This window comes from Arachis ipaensis, chromosome B06 (assembly GCF_000816755.2).
Source record: "Arachis ipaensis cultivar K30076 chromosome B06, Araip1.1, whole genome shotgun sequence".
Lineage (NCBI taxonomy): Eukaryota > Viridiplantae > Streptophyta > Magnoliopsida > Fabales > Fabaceae > Arachis > Arachis ipaensis.
This window is the reverse complement of record NC_029790.2, coordinates 9,861,550-9,881,361: the sequence shown is the minus strand read 5'-3', so window position 1 is coordinate 9,881,361 and position 19,812 is coordinate 9,861,550. Positions and strand designations below refer to the sequence as shown.

General features: G+C 36.1%; 1 protein-coding gene across 1 annotated transcript; it reads right to left on the bottom strand.

The window, feature by feature from the left end:
• Nucleotides 16,594-17,798, bottom strand: LOC107646041 (short-chain dehydrogenase reductase 3b). The gene is made up of 2 exons (XM_016350231.2): nt 17,604-17,798; nt 16,594-17,514 (listed from the first exon to the last, which is right to left on the bottom strand). Exons 1-2 carry the CDS (start codon nt 17,615-17,617, stop codon nt 16,710-16,712), a joined length of 819 nt encoding a protein of 272 aa, XP_016205717.1. The 5' UTR covers nt 17,618-17,798; the 3' UTR covers nt 16,594-16,709.

Below are 19,812 nucleotides of genomic sequence, written 5' to 3'. Positions count from 1 at the left end.
TAATTTTATTTTCTCCAAAGTTTTATGTCATAAATAATTACTTCTTTTTATTTCTAATTTATTTAATAAAGGATACATGCATATTAAGAAGAATATACAAAAATTAAATAAAAGAAGTGTGGTGAACTGGTGAAAACTATTTTAGATGTGACAATAGCCTCTTTTCATATTTGATCATTACCAAAAAGCAATAATAATACATACATACATATAGGGTTCCAAAGTACTTTGATAAAAGTTTTTAAAATATTTATAATCATTTACTTTTTATTTTTTTTATATAATTACTTAAAAAAAGATAAAAATAATAAAAAATCATAAATATTTCTAGTAGAATGCATTGATATGCTATATGATTATACAAGTGCGTGAAGCCGTGAACAACAAGTACAACACTAATATTATGGCAATGTAACAATTGGTTGGTATAGTAGTTGGTACTATTATTGAGCGCCACGGTACCTAGCGGCCCAATTTATGTTTCAATGTATTTACAAAGCAAGGCATTCTCGCGTTCGGTAAACGATACTAATCATCATTTTTAAAATGTCTATCTATACATCGCACATTTGGCATCCTTATCTCTCCGTGGAGTACATATCTATAACAATATATGAAGTGGATAGAGGAATTTAATATCCAATTTTTTTTTCTATTTTACTCTTGTTTTTATAATCTAAAATTACATATTCAATTGCGTACTCACGTTTTTTAAATTTTGTATTAACCAACGAGAGAATTATATAACTGCTTCATTTTCAATCGTGAGAGAAATTTAAAAAATTGCTCACTTTCAATCATAAAGTAAGATTATAAAAACTGTCGTCTTCTTACATTATGTTCTGATAGGCAAATAGAAATGAAAAATTCAATAAATCAACCATCATGGCGACTTCGAGCCCACTTGGACAGAATATGCTAGGCAAAGAAGATAGAATATAAGTGACAACAACACCTAGCTAGAAGACGTGCAATTTATCGGAAGATGCTTCGACAAAGAAAATAAATTGCCATATCAACTGATACAACTCCTATTCCAAATCCGTTGTCAAGCACACATAGAGTTACCGATTAACTATAAATATAGGAATAGTCCTATTAACTACAATTAGACAAATGGCCAGAGCCACTAACCATCCTCAATTTGTCACAGGCAACATATAACATGACATATATATAATGATAAGTTTTAAGGGGAATTATCTGGTGACCAAGGTAATAGTGGCCAAGGATGGCCAAAGATTGACCTACAAATAAGATGTTGACATGTGGAATGATTGATTATAATAAGTGTTGGAGATAAGTGTGTATGTCCAACAAAATACTATTGTGAATTATTATTATTATTATTTCTTTTTATAAGAATAAACTTTTATAATTTATGATAGTGTCCTTAATTAAAATTAGAAACGAATAAATACGATAGAGATCGTAATAATGAGATATACGTTTTTTTGAGTACTTTTAATTTAAATTGTTCTTAATCGTAGAATCACTAAAAATGGGACATTAGTGATTCGGATAGATTAATATATATATAATAGTCTTCATTGGATGAAGATTAATAGATCTCATTTATTAAATTATATATATAAATGGTATATATAGAGATATAACCATTGAACTGACTCACTCTAAGAATTCCTAATGGTTATAGTTACCGTATATTTGTCAATAGGATATTCTTATGATGAACATAATATTATAATTTTTCTTTGACCTGCGACTATCATAGTAATTGACAATGTATTTGTTATACTTTGATTCCGGACACCTAACACCCTACGGTGTTAGTTGAATGGACATTGGGTATGATTTAAATACTTGTAGAATTAATGATTAGTCAAAATGGAATCTATCAACTATGGTAATGAGTTTGAGCTCTACGATTATAATGAATGGAATAAACAATGCCTTGGCCAAGGGGTTTGAATGAATTAAGAAATGAGTTTCTTAAGTCATTCATAATTCATTATAATAATGGTAACAAGTTAGAGTTTGACAATTAAACCGTACTCTAAAAGTTAGCCAAGAGCTGAAAAGATGGAAGGAGTTGTATTTTTTGTTCATCTTGGGTTCTTAGTAAAAATATTATTACTTCATACTATTCAAGGAGCGTTGCTAGACGCCAACCTTGATTAGTAAATTTAGTATGACTAATTTACTACCCGCTTAGTATTGAACCTATGGGGTCACACACTAACGAGTGTTATAATCCTTGGTAAATAATCATTTAATTATTATTTTGATTAGATAAAATAAATAATTATATAAATTCAAATGGAATATTATTATATTCTTTGCTAGCACCATGAATATAATAATATGATAATTGAGAATATAATCAAAATTTGTCATATTATGAAGTTTTAAATTTATTTTTTTCTATTCAAATATTTATATTGATAATTTGGTTTCTATTATATATTAGTTATATCTCTTAATTAATTTTTTATAATTAAAATTTGTAATTGAGTTTATTTTATTTTTTTAATTTAATTTTTTGATTGATTATTTTTTAAATAAATGTATACGACAAAAATAATCCAAATACTTGCACAAAAATGTGGCCATTATGTGTGTATACTTGGTTTATTTATTTTTATTAACTGCAGAGCTTTTTTATTTTTTATACTTAGTTTTTCATTTTTATTAACTGCACAACTTTTTTGTTTATCCTTTTTTTTGGTGTATTTATATTTTTCTTTTTTTCTTATAATTTAGCTTTTCCCATTTTTTTTATCTAAATTGTCGAAGGTCCACAAAATTTTTTTTGAAAATTTGTGAAAATTATAATTCGCTTACATTAATGTAATTCACAAAAGTATATCTTTAAAATAATTTTTCTTATAATCAACCATTTCACATGTCAACCTCTTATTTGTAGGTCAATCTTTGGCCATCCTTGGTCACTACTATCTTGGTCACCAGAGAACTCCCCAAGTTTTAATAGTGTCCTTGATGAGAGATGTTTTTTACTAAAAGTACCCAACTTGATCAAAGTTGGTTTTAATAAAAAAAAAAAAAAGAAACCAATACTTAGTTTTTTCTCCTGAATAATGAAAATTTTTTTCCTCTACTTACCATTTCATTAAAAAGGATATTGAAGAAGAAATAAAAAAAGGACAGTGAAGCAAATTATCTATGTTATGTGGGTTACTTGAAACTGGATGATGGTTGGGTTTGTGTGTGAAGCCCAAATGTTAGAGGATGGGGATTTTCGACTTGTTCACGTTTGGGAGCTGCCGTCCGAATTGTACTAATGCGTTTGAGTAGGGGTGATACCTGCAAGACACTCCGATGCCTAAGTCAGCAAGGGGTTAAGCAAGTTTAGAGTATTGAAACTTAAGTTTACCTGAGTGTGTCAGTGTATTTATAGGGGACGAACCAATAACCACCGCTGAAGTAGTTCCACTTCTGAAGGTGGATAACCGTCCCTTTATCTTAGGGTTGTTGAGATCTCCCTTCTAGAAGTGGGTGAGAGATTCTAGAAGCTAAGACAGTTACTCACTTAGTTACGTGCGAGCTGCCTGTGTTAATCTATTCCGACCTCTTCTAAGAGATCGAATATGTAGACGAGGCCGTCCTACTGGATTAGGCCTTTTAACCGCATTCAGCCTGGCTTATATTTTGGTTCAGGGTATGAACAGTGCCCCTACTTGAAATTGATCTCTTCCTTTGAGTCGGATTCGAGTATTAGATGAGGTCGGAGATGCTTAAGTCGGCAGCTCCTCTTCAAGTCGTGTAACTGACGTGATTTGAATTGAAAACGATGTGATCTCAGGTTGTCAATCATCGCGTCTGTTGGCTTTTCAATTTTGGCACGTGGAGGGTGGTTACATTGGTAACGGTGCACCTCTTTAATGAGTGGACTATTTTATAGTTATGCCCCTGGTGTCTTACAAATACTTTTCCCCTCTTTCTCTTTCTTCTTTTTCGTCTTCTCTTTGAACTTTCTCTCACTTTCTTCTTCATCCACGCATTTTATTACTTTGGTAAGCAATTTGGGTGTTTTTTTTAGTAAACTTTGTGTACTTTCATTGTAATTTTTGTCGCTATACAGTATTAAGAAACTTTTGAGACTTTGCACGCTTTCTTTTTTCTAAAAGATTGTCTCTTTTAAGACTGTTGACGGTTCCTGTTTTGCTAAAAGGAAATCTTTCCTGTTCAACTTTGTTTTTGATGATTTCTTTTCTTTGTGTAATGTAGGTATTCCTTCTTATATTTTCGACCTTTGTTTTTCAAAATGTCTTTCCGGATTTCTGAAGAGTTGTTGCGATGGGTAGATTCCTCTGTTCTCATATCCAATCCTTTCGTTGATAGTGTTTTCATAGAAGAACTTTGTAAGCATCATAGAATCTGTAATTCTATTGAGGAAGAAGCTAAGTACGAAATAATTGCCCCAGACCCTGAGGATTGAGTTTGGTGTGGGAGGATGACCGAGTCAGAATCCCATTTTCTTTTCATGTATGACTGCCTGTTTACTCGTCTAGGGCTTACTTTCCCTTTTTCAAAAAGAGATAATGGAGGTGTTGTCTCACTATAGGGTGGCCCCTTCCCAACTCCACCCCAATTCTTGGGGTTTCATCAAAATTTAATAGCTTGTTAGCCGTGAACTTGATTTTTTGATCTCTTTGAGAGTCTTTTTCTATCTTTTTCACTTGATCAGACCTTTTATAGCCCAAAACAAACAGCAGTAGGTCTCCTTCCGAGCTATCCAAGGTCGGAAGGTGTTCTCCATTTTTGATGAGTCGTTCCATGATTTTAAAAATTTCCTTTTCAAAGTCTGAGCCGTTGAAGGCCATCACCCATTTTTTCTAAATGAAAATAATAAACCCCGCTTCCAACTATACTAGGCAGAGGCGGCTCCTATAGAGAAGTTCAATTTGATAGATTTGGATGAAGTAGAGGAGGCTGTGGTTAAGTGTTTTCAAGAGGCTTCGGGATGGACTTCAAAACTTGATACCAAGAAATTTCTTCTTGGAACTCTGAGCTTTGTCCGGAACGAGTTAGGTAGCTTTTGTTTTTATTTTATGACTTCTTTCGTGTTTCTCCGATTTGTTCTTCTGATTTGTATGATAATCTCTTTCTAATTATCCTTTTCAGATAAGATGAAAGGCATCTCTAAGGCATATCAAAAAGTGTAGGAGGCGAAAAGGAACGCCCGAGCTTCTCAGTTGCAGGAAGGTGGGACATCGGCCACTCCCTCTCCACAGAAGTCGGATGCGGGGGCGACTTCTTCTGGTCTTGCCAAGTCGGTAACCCTTCCTACCTCCTCCTCCTCCTCCTCCTCCTCCTCCTTTTGTCCCTACCCCTCCAGTCCTTTCCTCCTCGTAGCCTATTTCAAAAAAGTGCAAGACCTCAGAGGCTAGTGTTTTTAATGTTGGTGATACTGGCTTCGACGGGGTGAAGTTTAGTGAGAGGCACATTCTTCCCCATAGCTATATTTTTATGGATGATGCCTCCATCCAAACTCACCTTCAGGTTTTGATCCGGGAAAAAATTTGTACTGCTGGGGTTTGTACCTTTCTCCTCAAGGAACTAGAGAAGACTCCTTTGGGTACTACTCAGCACTCTTTGGAGGCTCTTCAAGGCCAGTTGGCTATGTTTCGAGAGGATGATAAAAGGTTGACAGAGGAAAGAGACCGGCTGAAAGATGAGCTCTCCAAATCCCATGAGAGGGAGATGCAGCTGATAGCCTCTTGTGCTATGGTTGAGGTCTTGAAGGAGAAGGCCGAGCAGAATTACGTCCATTTATTTTCAGATAAAATAGAGCTGAGGGAGGAACTAGAGCAGCTCAGGGAGGGGTACTAGGACTTGGTTAAAAATCAAGGATGAATATGTTTGTTATCAAATTGAAAGTTCAATTAATATCAATAATACAAGAAGAATATATGACTTCAAAGTATTCTGCACAGGTTGAATATATGACTTCAAAGGAATGAAAAAGAAGAATAATACTCTAATTCACTCAATAAAACCACACACTAACCCATCATGAATTAATGGTTATAATGCAGTGTGAATCAAGGATGAATTCATCAAGGCTGTGTTTGGTAACTAAAATAGGAACAAATATAAAGATTCAGAGATAGAAAAAATGTCTTCCCTTCGTATTCAATTTTTAGTACAGAAAATAAAGGAAGTTTAAGATCTCAATTTTCTCCAAACAGTGTTTATTCTTTTGAACAGTTAATCCTGTGACAAAATCGGCCCCATAAACTAAAATTGTTCCTGCAAATGAACATACATGTGATGCTAGACCTGAACAGAAACATAGTTATATAACCTCACTAAGATATGACAATATTAATGCACTCAAGCTTTAGATATGACAGCATAGAGAGCATGAGATAGAGAAAGGGGCAACTTACCAGTTACTAGAGGAGGAAGACGGCGACAAAGAGGGCAGCGCAGAGGTTCGGTAGCGCAGGACGGCAGCGCAGTGACACAGCGAGGGGTTCACTGTTCAGCAGATGAAGACTCGGCGAGGGGCTCGGAGGATGGTAGCGTCGTGGCCCGCGGGTTCGGGTACTCCTGCCACCCCTAGGACCGAGCCAGTGCTTGAGGTTTTGAAGGAACAAGTCCGAGTTTTGGCCACCGACTTGGATTTGTCACCCCTTCACCCGAACAAGGTGGTTATTGATGGGGAGATTGTTTTTCCACCTCACCCCTTACTGATTCCGAGTTGAAAACTGCGGGGCAGCGCATCATTGAGTCTCCTCCTCGTGAGGTTATTGCATCCGAAGAGTTATGGCCGAGCTCTTCTGTCCAAGCTGATGTTGTTCCGACCTCTGCTGCCGAAGAGGTTCCTCCGACTCCTCCGACTCCCGTGGTTGACCTGACCCCTTCTCCTGTTGATGATCCCAACCCTCTCTCAGGCCCCAAGTAATATTTATGTTAAGGCCCGATCTGTGGGACCTTCTTTTATGAACAATTTTTATGTATGTTCTGGATATTTTTTGCTTTCGCTTTCTAAGTTTGGATCCTTTAAAAGGGTCTTTAACAACCGCTTTTTCTGGATGTTTAGTCCCTTTCGTGGGATACTTAACAAAGTAGTTGTTTCTTATATTCGTAAATGCTGGTATGATAGATATTTTATTGTTTTACAAGGTTTTTTTGGTGGGGACAATATTTCTGTTTGATGTCCCTTAGCTTTGTAAAATTTTATGAAGGCCTCTTGCAATGCTTTTTATGGGGACCTCTAGCCAAATGGTTTCTAAAGGCCTTTTATTTCCCAAAGTTTTTTATAAAAACTTTTATGTAGCAACCTTCCAAAGACTTTTCCATTTTCTATTAATTGGGCGTAAATGTTCAATTTGTTTCTACCCTTTTGAATCGTTTTCATGACTTAGGTTTGCTATGCATTTTGTTCTACTCGGGCGCTTTTCAACATGTAAGTCGTTTGCCTTTTCATCACCGAGTTATTATGATTGTCTTTTTATAACCTCTTTACACCGACTTGTACCTCGTCGCTTTATCTTGCCGACCACTTAGGTCGGGCAACAGATTTTTGCGCTTTTTAGAGCTTAAATCGGTGAGTATCGTAGTAATAATAATGAAAAGTTTAAAAAAGGAGTATATCATTAATAAAGTCTGACTTTACAAAGGTGCTTTGGCTACTAAGGGAATAATTTTCATGCCCCTAACCCCCGCTTTGATGCCTCGTTAAAACCCCCTTCAGAAAAACCCTCTTCGGGAAAAAAACCATGAAGTCGGGAAAAAGAGTACATCAGGAAACGGGGTACGCTTCTAGCTATAATATATTTTCAAGTTGCAAGCATGACATGACCTCGGGAACTCGGTTCTGTTTAAGTCGGACACTTTGTAGTAACCCTTTCCCAAGACTTCAGTTATCTTGAATGGTCCTTTCCAGTTTGCAGTGAGCTTCCCTTCTCCCGACTTGTTTACTCCGATGTCATTTCGAATGAGGACTAAGTCGTTAGTAGCGAAACTTCTTCGAATGACTTTTAGGTAATACCTTATTTCCATCCTTTTCTTTAGCGCTACTTGTCTTATTTGTGCTTGTTCTTGGACTTCGGGGAGTAGCTCGAGCTCTTCTTTTTGGGCTTGGATATTGTCAACCTCATCATAGAATCTCACCGTTGGACTTTGCTCATTGATCTCTACTGGGATCATGGCTTTTATCCCATAGGCAAGTCTGAATGGCGTTTCCCCAGTTGTGGAGTGAGGTGTTGTTCTATAAGCCCATAACACTTGAGGGAACTCTTCAGCCCATGCTTTCTTTGCATCCTGCAGCCTCTTTTTTAATCCGGCCAAGATAACTTTATTGGCAGCTTCAGCTTGTCCGTTGGCCTGAGGATGCTCCACCAAGGTGAACTGATACTTAATCTTCATGCTAGATACCAGGCTTTTAAATATAGAATATGTGAATTGGGTGCCATTATTTGTGGTGATAGAGTGAGGAATCCCGAACTGGGTGATTATGTTCCTGTAGAGGAATTTTTGACTTCTTTGTGTCGTGATAGTGGCCAGTAGTTCTACTTCTATCCACTTGGTGAAGTAATCCACTCCCACAATCAAGTACTTAACCTGTCCTAGAGCTTGGGAAAAAGGTCCAAGTAGGTCTAGACCCCATTTCGCAAAGGGCCAGGAAGATGTTATGCTGATGAGCTCTTCGAGAGGAGTGACGTGAAAATTAGCGTGCATCTGACAAGGTTGGCACTTTTTAACAAAGTCGGTAGCATCCTTTTGCAAAGTCGGCCAAAAAAACCCAGCTCGTATCACCTTTTTGGCTAGAGATCTTGCTCGAAGGTGATTCCTGCAAATGCCATGGTGTACTTCTTCCAGGATTTCTTTTGTCTTGGAGGTCGGGACGCACTTCAGCAATGGTGTAGATATTCCCCTTCTATAAATGACATTTCACACCAAAGTATAGTTCTGTACTTCCCTTCTGAGTTTCTGAGCCTCCTTTTGCTCCTCGGGAAGGATGCCGAATTTCAGATATTCGACTAAAGGAGTCATCCATTCCAAGTTTAAGCCTGAGACAGGTAGGATGTCCACTTTGCTGTCTATCCTTATGGATGTGGGCTCCTGGAGGATTTTTTGTATCAAGCTTCTATTATTTCCTCCTGGCTTGGTACTTGCTTGCTTGGAGAGGGCATCAACTCAGCTATTGAATTCCCGAGTTATGTGCCTAACCTCAATTTTTGAGAATTTTCTGAGATGCTCAAGCATTTTTTCTAAGTACTTTTTCATTTTGGGATCTTTTGCTTGGTACTCTCCATTAATTTGAGGAGTTACTACTTGAGAGTCGCTGAAGATTATTACCTTATTAGCACCGACTTCCTTAGCAAGTTTTAGCCCTGCGATCAGAGCTTCGTATTTGGCCTGGTTGTTGGAGGCGTGGAACTCAAATTTCAAGGACACCTTTATTTGAGTATCTTCTTCATTGACCAGTATTATGCCAGCTCCACTTCCGTCCTTATTAGAGAATCCGTCTACATAGACCTCCCAGGTCGTGGAGGTTTCACTCTGATCGCCTGTGTATTCTGCGACAAAGTCGGTGAGACATTGGGCTTTGATTGCTGTCCGAGTTTCGTATTACAGGTTGAACTCGGATAGCTCTATAGTCCATTGAACCATTCTGCCCGCAATATCTATTTTTTGAAAGATTTGCTTCATGGGCTGGTTTATTCGAACTCTGATGGTGTGGGCTTGAAAGTAAGGCCGGAGCCTTCTTGATGTTACGATTAAGGCATATGCAAACTTTTCAGGTTTTTGGTACCTGAATTTGGGGTCTTGTAATACCTTGCTAGTGAAGTAGATAGGGTGCTGTCCGACCTCATCCTCTCGTATTAATACTGATGCCACAGCCTTCTCAGCGACAGCTAAATACAATACGAGTTCTTCTTCTGCTTTTGGCCTAGTAAGGACAGGAGGTTGACTCAAAAACCTTTTGAAATCCTAAAAAGCCTCTTTGCATTCAGGGGTCCATTCAAATTGACATCCTTTTCTAAGTAGCAAGAAAAGCGGTAAGGATCTTAATGTTGATCCCGCCAAAAATCTAGATAAGGCTGCAAGCCAGCCATTCAGTTGCTGGACTTTCTTTAAACAGGTCGGACTTTTCATTTCTAGGATTGCTCAGCACTTATCGGGGTTGGCTTCAATTCCCCTTTGTGTTAGCATGAATCCTAGAAATTTTCTAACTTCCACTGTAAAAGTGCACTTGGTGAGATTTAACCTCATCCCGTGCCCTCATATGGTGTCGAAGACTTGTGAGAGGTCGGTCAGAAGGGCAGCCTCATCCTTGGTCTTTACCAACATGTCATCCACATATACTTCCATTAAGTTTCCAATGTGAGGTGCGAACACCTTGTTCATCAACCTTTGATATGTGGCCCCTGTGTTTTTTAATCCGAAGGGCATGACCACATAGCAATAGTTAGCTCTGGGGGTGATGAAGGATGTCTTCTCCTGATCCGGCTTGTACATCGGAATTTAGTTATATCCTGAGTAGGCATCCATGAATGACAAATATTGATATCCCGAGCTGGAATCTACTAGGGCATCAATATTGGGTAGAGGATATGGGTCTTTTGGATATGCTTTATTGATGTCGGTATAGTCGACGCACATCCTCCACTTCCTATTTTGCTTCTTAACCAGCACCACATTTGCTAACTAGGCCTGGTACTTGACTTCTCGGATAAACCCTGCCTCTGACAAGGCTTGTACTTGTTTTTCGACCACTTGGGCTCGTTCTGGTCCGAGCTTTCGTCTCCTCTGTTGGACAGATTGAGATCCCGGGTAAATAGCTAACCTGTGTGATATAAGCTCGGGGTCTATCCTAGGCATGTCGGAGGCTTTCCAGGCAAAGAGGTCGGAGTTTTCTTGTAAGAGCTTTACGAGTTTCTACTTCAGGTCCTCTGCTAGATTAGCTCCTATATTGGTAGTTTTTCTGACCTCCTGCCCAATCTGGACTTCTTCCGTTTTTCCTTCGGGCTGTGGTCGTAGTTCTTCTCTTACTCGGACTCCGCCGAGTTCAATTGTATTGACTTCCTTGCCTTTACTCCTTAGGTTTAGGCTCTCATTGTAGCACTTTCTCGCCAGCTTCTGGTCTTCCCTGATCGTAGCAATCCCTTCCTGTGTTGGGAACTTCATGCAGAGGTGAGGGGTGGAAACAACCGCTCCCAACTGATTTAGCGTCGTCCGGCCTATCAAGGCATTATAAGCGGAGGCTACATCAACAACAATGAAGTCGATGCTTAAAGTTTTAGACTTCAGCCCCCTTCCAAAAGTTGTGTGTAGGGAGATGAAGCCTAGTGGTGTGATAGGAGCGTCTCCTAACCCGAAGAGTGTATCCGAGTAGGCTTTGAGCTCTTCTTCGTCTAGCCCCAATTTATCAAATGCCGGCTTGAATAATATGTCAGCTGAACTCCCTTGATCTACCAGGATTCTGTGTAGATGAGCATTGGCGAGGATCATTGTAATTACCACCGGGTTGTCATGCCCGGGTATGACTCCCTGTCCATCTTCTTTGGTGAAAGAGATGGTTGGGAGGTCGGGTCCATCACTCCCGACTTGATAGACCTCTTTCAGATGTCTTTTTCAAGACAATTTGGTTAGCCCCCCTCCAGCAAATCCTCCTGATATCATATGAATATGTCGTTCTGGAGTCTGCAGGGGCGGACCTCTCCGATCATGGTCTTCCTCATCTCTCTTCTTTTTCCCATGATTGTCCGACCTTTCCATGAGATATCTATCTAGCCGACCTTCCCTGGCCAGCTTTTCTATCACATTTTTTAGGTTGTAGCAATCATTTGTGGAGTGCTTATATAGTTTGTGATACTCGCAGTATCATTACAGCTTCCACCCTTTTTGTTTTTAATGGGACGTGGGGAGAAAGCTTTTCAGTATAGCAGATTTTCTTGTAGACATCCACTAGAAAAACTCGTAGAGGAGTATAAGTGTGATATCTTCTGGGCTTCTCAGGTCCGACTTCATCCTTTCTCTTGGTCTCCTTCTCCTTTTCCTTTGGCTGGTGGGGGTTCCCAAGTCACCAGTTTGGTTCTCGTAACCTGACATTTTCTTCCATATTGATGTACTTTTTAGCTCGTTCTTGTACATCACTTAAGGAAGTTGGGTGTCTCTTTGATATGGACTGGAAGAAGGGTCCTTCTCGGATACCATTAACAAGTCCCATTATCACCGCCTCAGTGGGCAAGTCTTAAATTTCCAAGCACGCTTTGTTAAATCTTTCCATGTATTTTCTCAGGGTTCTCCAACCTCCTGTTTCACACCGAGTAGACTGGGTGTGTGCTTGATCTTGTCTTTTTGGATGGAAAATCTGGTAAGGAATTTGTGTGAAAGATCATCAAAGTTGGATACCGACCTAGGGGGCAAGCTGTCGAACCACTTCATGGCTACTTTGGTTAACGTTGTCAGAAAGGCCTTGCAGCGAGTAGCGTCTGAAGCGTCTGCTAAATACATCCGACTCTTAAAGTTGCTCAGATGATGTTTTGAGTCAGTTGTTCCATCATATAGGTTTATGTCAGGGCTTTTAAAGTTTCTGGAGATTTTAGCCCGCATGATATCCTCCGTGAATGGATCCTCTCCCCCCAGAGGGCTGTCTTCCCGAGTCATGCGGGAATCCTTGTTCCGGAGATTGGATTCTAGCTTCGAGAGCTTATCCTCTAGCTCCCTTCGCCTCTTGATCTCTCTCTTCAAGCTTCTCTCTGCTTCACGCTGTCGTTCTAACTCCTGTTCCATCTGCTCAAGTCGGTCTTGATGCCCTTTTAACCACCCCATGAGGTCGTTACCGTGAGGCTGTCTCTCTCCTTCGGGGAGGCGAATTTCAGATGGGATTCTCCTTTGATTATCGGAGGGGCCCCTCCCCATGCGGCTCCTCCATTCTTGGCTGGGGTATCATTAAGGCTTGGTCGTTGTTGACTACATCCTGATCTTCTTGATCTGATTCAGACGCAGTATGTCCATCTTCACGTTGGTCGTCCACCATTGAGCGTCGATCTCCAGGTCCCCGGCAACGGCGCCAATGTTCCGTGGATTACCTGAAACCAAATTATGGTTGGGCTTGTGTGTGAGGCCCAGACGTTGGAAGATGGGGGTCTCCAACTTGTTCACGTCTGGGAGCCGCCGTCCGAGTTGTACTAATGCGTTTGAGTAGGGGTGGTACCTGCAAGACACTCCGATGCCTAAGTCAGCAAGGGGTTAAGCAAGTTTATAGTATTGAAACTTAAGTTTACTTGAGTATGTCAGTGTATTTATAAGTGACGAACCAATAACCACCGCTGAAATAGTTCCACTTCTGATGGTGGATAACCATCCATTTATCTTAAGGTTGTTGAGATCTCCCTTTTAGAAGTGGGTGAGAGATTTTAGAAGGCAGTTACTCACTTAGTTACATACGAGCTGCCTGTGTTAATCTATTTCGACCTTTTAGAAGAGGTCGGATATGTAGACGAGACCGTCCTACTGGATTGGGCCTTTTAACCGCATCGGACTTGACTTATATTTTGGGGTTGGGTATGAATAATCTGTATTATAATATTTATCCATGAATCAAAATTAATAACTCTATCTATTTTTATTTGTGAGAATTATAAATTTTAAAATGCTTATGATATGAATATTTGTGCATCATTTTTTGGTGTTGGCCGCACAAATCCGACCCGCACCTTCGTAATTGCCGGCGTTTTTGGTAAATTTAGAATTGACATCAATTCTTTGGAACACCCAACTTTTAGTTAAGGGCTAGGCCCATCCAAATTGGAGAATAAATTAAAATGTATGAGATCAAATGTCTAAAATTGGGACTGTCTAATCCGCTGGACCAAAATAAAAAAAAAAAATGTATGAGATCATGCTCCCGTTCCACTCCCATAGTCCTATACGCTACATTGCTACTATGCTAGAAAGAATACGGCTTCATTCAATAGAAAAATTTATATTTACACAATTATGTATAAAAAAAAAAAATTTTAAATTTTATTTTTTATCAATAATTTATGTTACAACGTATAAAAATGTTAGAAGTTAATATTTTTAGTATAAACAAATAAATAATTAGTTAAAATTGATTTAAATATACAAAAATAAAAAACATTAGTTAGTTATCATTTTTGTTTAGGTATTTTTTTTTACTAAAGATAGGAGACTCGAACCCGCAACCTCTTAAATGAATATGAAGAGACTATGTCATTTGAACTATAACTCATTGGCTATTTTTGTTTAGGTATTGAATTTATTAAAAGATGTTTGTTTATAAAAAAATAACTAATTTATACATATCAATACGATAAAAAAATAAACAAATAAAATATTACCATGTAGATTGTATTTTTTTAAAGTATTATATCAATAAATATACCAAAATATTCTTATAAATAATCATATGATCAATTTTCTTATAAAATTAAATAACCTTTTTATTATCATGATCAAAATATTTTTTACATTAAACAAAATTAAAATAAAATCTTAACCTACTCAGAAAAAGAAAAAGAAACACGCGACTTTACTCTTTCATGACGGCGACTGGCATGGATGAGTATATCAATGAACAATGATTCATAAATATTAGATAAATTCAAAGAAACTAAGATTGAATTGAATTGCCAATGTCAAGGTACAATCCTCATCGGAGTTCCATGAAGCCAGCACGTAGGAGTTGTTGATGTCATTTTTTATTTGAAGGAGTTTTTTTTTGTCCTGTGGGGTTGCACTGCTTCTTTGCATTGGATGCAGGGAGAGCAGAACAGAGTCAGAAGAAGAAAACACTGTTGGAGGAAAAGGGTGTTCTTTGATGTCATTTTCTTTTGATTTTATTTTGGATGAGGATCATCAAATGCTTATTTGTAGATTACAGTCTTGCCATTTAGATCATGAAAATGAATCTAAAGTTTCATTAAGTTTTGGCTAATTACATTAACGTTGATCTTTTAAGCTGCTTATTTTGACTAACAAAATTATAATATTCACACGCACGCAAGCGACAGATTATAATATTGCTGGAAGTGAGGGATTTTAATCTTAGGTAGTGTTAAGAGATGAAAATTTTTTCAGAAAATTATGATATTCTCAATTGTATTTGTATTGGAATCATGATCTCCTCCTAAAAATAACAGATCAGAAGAGAAGATAAACAAATTTCTAATTTGTATTCTGAAAATTTAATTTTGATTTTTTTATTGAAATTATTAAGTTAAGATTTGATTTTAATTTTATATATTGGAAAAGAGTTATTCTCCACTTACAAGTGTTTTTCGTACAAGTCATTTATATTCATGCGCTTTCACTTTTTTGTCCGTGCCTCTTCTTTTTCCGTGCTTCTTCTTCTTGGTAATTTTTTTCTCTTGTTATCGTCGTCATCAACACCACCTCTTCCTCCTTCTTTTTTCATTGGAATTTCTTTTTTTCTTTTCTTTTTCTCTTTTTCCTCCATCATCAGTTATCTTGTTGTTGAAGATAATAAATAATTGAGGTTCAGATTGTTAATTGAACCAGAACGAAATTGATTATTGTTTTGAATCCAATCAAGTGGCTAAGATGTGGTTCAATTCAGAAGAAAAAATATAGCATTAGAGAAAACATTTTTCTGCAGTAAATTTGGGTGTAGCACAAAGATATTTGGGTGTAATACGAAGATATTTGGGTGTATTTTAAGAATTTTTAGATGTATTTTTATTCTGATAAGTTCTGCATAATTCAATACTCTTCATCTTCCTCTTCCTCATCTTCTACTGGTTTTCTTTTTTTTTTTTTAATCATCATCACCATCTTCTTCTTTTTTTTTTCTTATTCATTTTTTCCTTTTTATTTTACTTTCTCAAGTTTCTTCTTATTTTACTTTTTTAATAAGAATAAAAACAAAAAAATAAACAAAGAAGAAGAAAAAACACATAATGCTGCAAAATTACTTGAAAGAAGATGAACTTACATTCATTTAACTAAAAGAAAGAAAGAAATAAGAAAAAAAAAAGAAGAAAAAAATGCAATACTAGAAAAAATATTTTTCTGTATTTGCAGCAAATTTGGGTGTAACACGAAGATATTTGGATGTAACACGAAGATATTTGAGTGTATTATAAGAATTTTTTGGTGTATTTTTATTCTGATAAGTTCTGCATAATTCAAAACTCTTCATCTTCCTCCTCCTCATCTTTTTCAACTTCATCTTCTTCATCTTCTTATTTCGTTTTCTTATAATTCATCTTAGGAGAAAAAATAAAATAAAGAAGAAAAAAATATATAATGTTGCAAAATCAATAGAAAGAGAAGAAGACAAAAATGCAGCAGCAACAACAGTAACGATGAAGATGAAACACGCAAAGGAAAAGGAGGAAAAACGCAAAGAAAAAGAAAAAAAAAGAAGGAAGAGGAGGAGAAGAATGAGGCACGTGAAGAAGAAAGGTCTTCTATAATGGTGAGTGAGAGCGCGCTTTGGAAATGGTTGAGTGTTATCACGCTCCAGTGGGTGAATGTAGTTTTTGTTAGACTTAGGGCCCGTTTGGAAACTCTAGAAGTAGCTTTTTTTAACTTTTGACTTATGAAAAATAGTAGTATTAATGTCGGGTGCGCAATTATTTATTCGTTTATTTATTTATGGTAAGTATAAATTAGTTATTATACTAAAGTAAACACCTTATTAAAATGACGTAGATTAAATGATAATTTAAAAATAGTAAAATACAAAATCACGGGGTCACAGTACTCCATCTAATCATATATCATTTAGTTTTGAAGCTAGCTAGGGAGAGTTCAATACCGCGATTAACGGCCAAGAAACCTCCGTCAACGGTCAAATCATGTCCACTAATGTAAGCAGATTCATCAGAAGCAAGAAACAAAGCTGCTTCCGCAACATGTATTGGCTTCAACACAATCCCCCGCAAACTGGTACCAACACCACCAGCACTTTCAACTTCACTTGCCTCCACATTCAGCGCTCTACACACAAGAGGCGTGGCCACAACATATGGTGAAACCGAATTCACTCTGATCCCGTAACGGCCAAGCTCACCACACGCCGAACGCACAAGTCCTATAAGGCCGTGTTTGGATGCAGTATAACTAACACCAGCAGCTGCGCCAATACCAACCGAAGCAACCACACTCCCTGTGCATATTATGGATCCACGTGTCCTTCTTGCCACCATGACACGTGCAGCATGCTTGATGCACGCTGCTGCTCCGCGAAGATTCACAGCCATGGCGTTGTCAAAATCGTTCAGATCTAAATCAAGTATGTTAGAGATAGAGCCTGCAATTCCAGCGTTGCTGAACATGATGTCTAGGCTTCCGTATTTCTCCACCGCGAAAGCCACGGTTTCTTCAACTTGTTTCTCGTCTCTGATGTCGCAGTGGCGGTAACTCACCTTCTCTAACAAGCCAATGGAACTTGCAAGGTGGTGACCGAGCTCGTCTTGAACATCTGCTACAACTACAAACGCACCGTTTTCCACAAATACCCTCACTGCTTCTGCTCCTATTCCACTTGCTCCTCCGGTCACTATTGCCACCTTGCCTTCCAACCTATAAATCATATATATATGAAAAACTTATAGGAGATAGATCAGAAGATATGATAATATATAGAGAGGATATTAAGTAGTAATAGCTACCTTTGTTTAGACATTGTCAGAGAGTGCTCAGCGATGACGAAGGAACTTGATGATCTGGAGAAGTGGAAACAGAGAGAGTGAATAATCACACTTTGAAAAAGAGTGAGGTGGAACCTTATACAAACCTTGTCTAACTAACGTTGGTTAACCCAGCTATTGAGTTAAATTAACCAAACAGATGTTAGGTAACAGAATAATATATTTATATCCAACTTGTGTATATGTCCTTGCTTCAATGAAGAGATGATGTTTCATTAGAGATGAAATTAGAAAGGACTTATTTAGATAAAGATATCTAAAATATTTTTTTTTTAAATATTTTTTAGTAATTAAAATTTAACATATATAATTGATTAAATTATGTTATTTTTGTTAAAATTAGATTAGACAAATTAATTTAATCGAAAAAATAGTGAATTAAATCTTGAACTAGTCTAAATTAATATTATTTTTTTATAAAAAATAATTATAATATTTTTATTATAAAAAATGATTAAAATACTCTTATTATATATATATATATTAATTTTAAAAATTTTAAATCCTAATCATACGATAGAAAAATAAAGGACTAAAATTTAAGATTCTCAAAATTAATATATATAATAGAAGTATTTTAATCATTTTCTATAATAGGGTATTATAGATATTTTTTATAAAAAATAATATTAATTTAGATCAGTTCAAGATTTGATTCGCTATTTTTCGGTCAGATTAATTTGTCTAGCCTAATTTTGATAAAAATAACACGATTTAATCAATTATATATATTAAATTTTAATTATTAAAAAATATCTTTATAAAAAAATATTTTCAGCATCTTTATTTGAGTGACTCCCAATTATAAATTGTTAAATAATTTAGTTCAGTTCAAAATATATCTAACTACCTTTAGGTTCAATAGGAAAGAACAAAAACGATCATCCGACCAAATTAGTTCTTGCATGAGTATGATCATCATATCTTTACATATTTATAATAAAAAGGACAATGATAATTTAAATTGGCAATTAATTATTTAATTTGTACATCTATTCAATCTGAGAATGACAAATAAATAAAGGGCCTTATTAGCGTGTAGAAAGAAAAATCCTTCTACATATATAGAAGATAGGTGTCGTCTTCATATAGCTACAAATTTTATCAATGTAAGTACAATAATCATGCAACAGTCACTTTTAATATTTAGTTTAGAGGATAATTTTTGCAGCAATTCATTTTAATTTTATTAAAAAGGAAGGGTAGTTTAGGAATAAAAATTAAAAAGGACGATTTTAATACGAAAAAAAGACGTTAAGGATGATTCTAAATCGAAAATTAGATCGGGGACGGGTTCGATTCTGACCCTCAACGTGAGGGACCAAAACAATACTTATCCCCATTTAATAATTTTAACGATAATTGATAAATATTAAATAAGATAAATTTAAAATATTTGAATAAATATTTTATGGTGAGTTCTACCCAACTCCCTCTAAAACAACATGGAAATTATCCTCTATAATGTGATACATTTTAATTGAATTTTAGTTTTAATTTGAGTTAATTTAATCCAATAAGAGTTAACATCTTAATTAAAATAGAATTATTTTTTAATTAAGATGTTAACTCTATCCTTTAACCTATATTAATATTCCAATAGATCAAAATTTTAACGAATATTAACTAGCAAAAATTGATAATTATTGAGAGATTAACAGTGACGATAATCAATATGATTGAAACGACATAATGATGGAACAAAGTTAACCAAACTATGTTTATCATTTACTTAGAAACATAGATAATGGTTTTGAGAGAAGGAAAGATTGTGAGTTGCAACCTTAACAATAATTGAATTATATTAAACTATTTTTGGTGTATAATGTAAATTAAAAATTAGTTATTAAATTAATCATTTGTGTAAATATATGTTAATTCTAAAATATGTATTAAAAATATATGAAATAATGTATGTAGTTATATATAAAGATGTGAGTGACTGATATTTTGTGTATGTATAATTTTTTTGTTACAATTTTGACACTAGAAAAGATAATTATAGCAATTATTATATATATAGAAGGGTCATTTTGTAATTAAGATGTTAACTTTATTCTATTTTAGTTAAGATATTAACTTTTATTGAGTTAAATTAACTCAAACTAAAATTAAACATTCAATTAAAATATATCACGATATAGAAGATAATTTACATGTTACTTTAAAA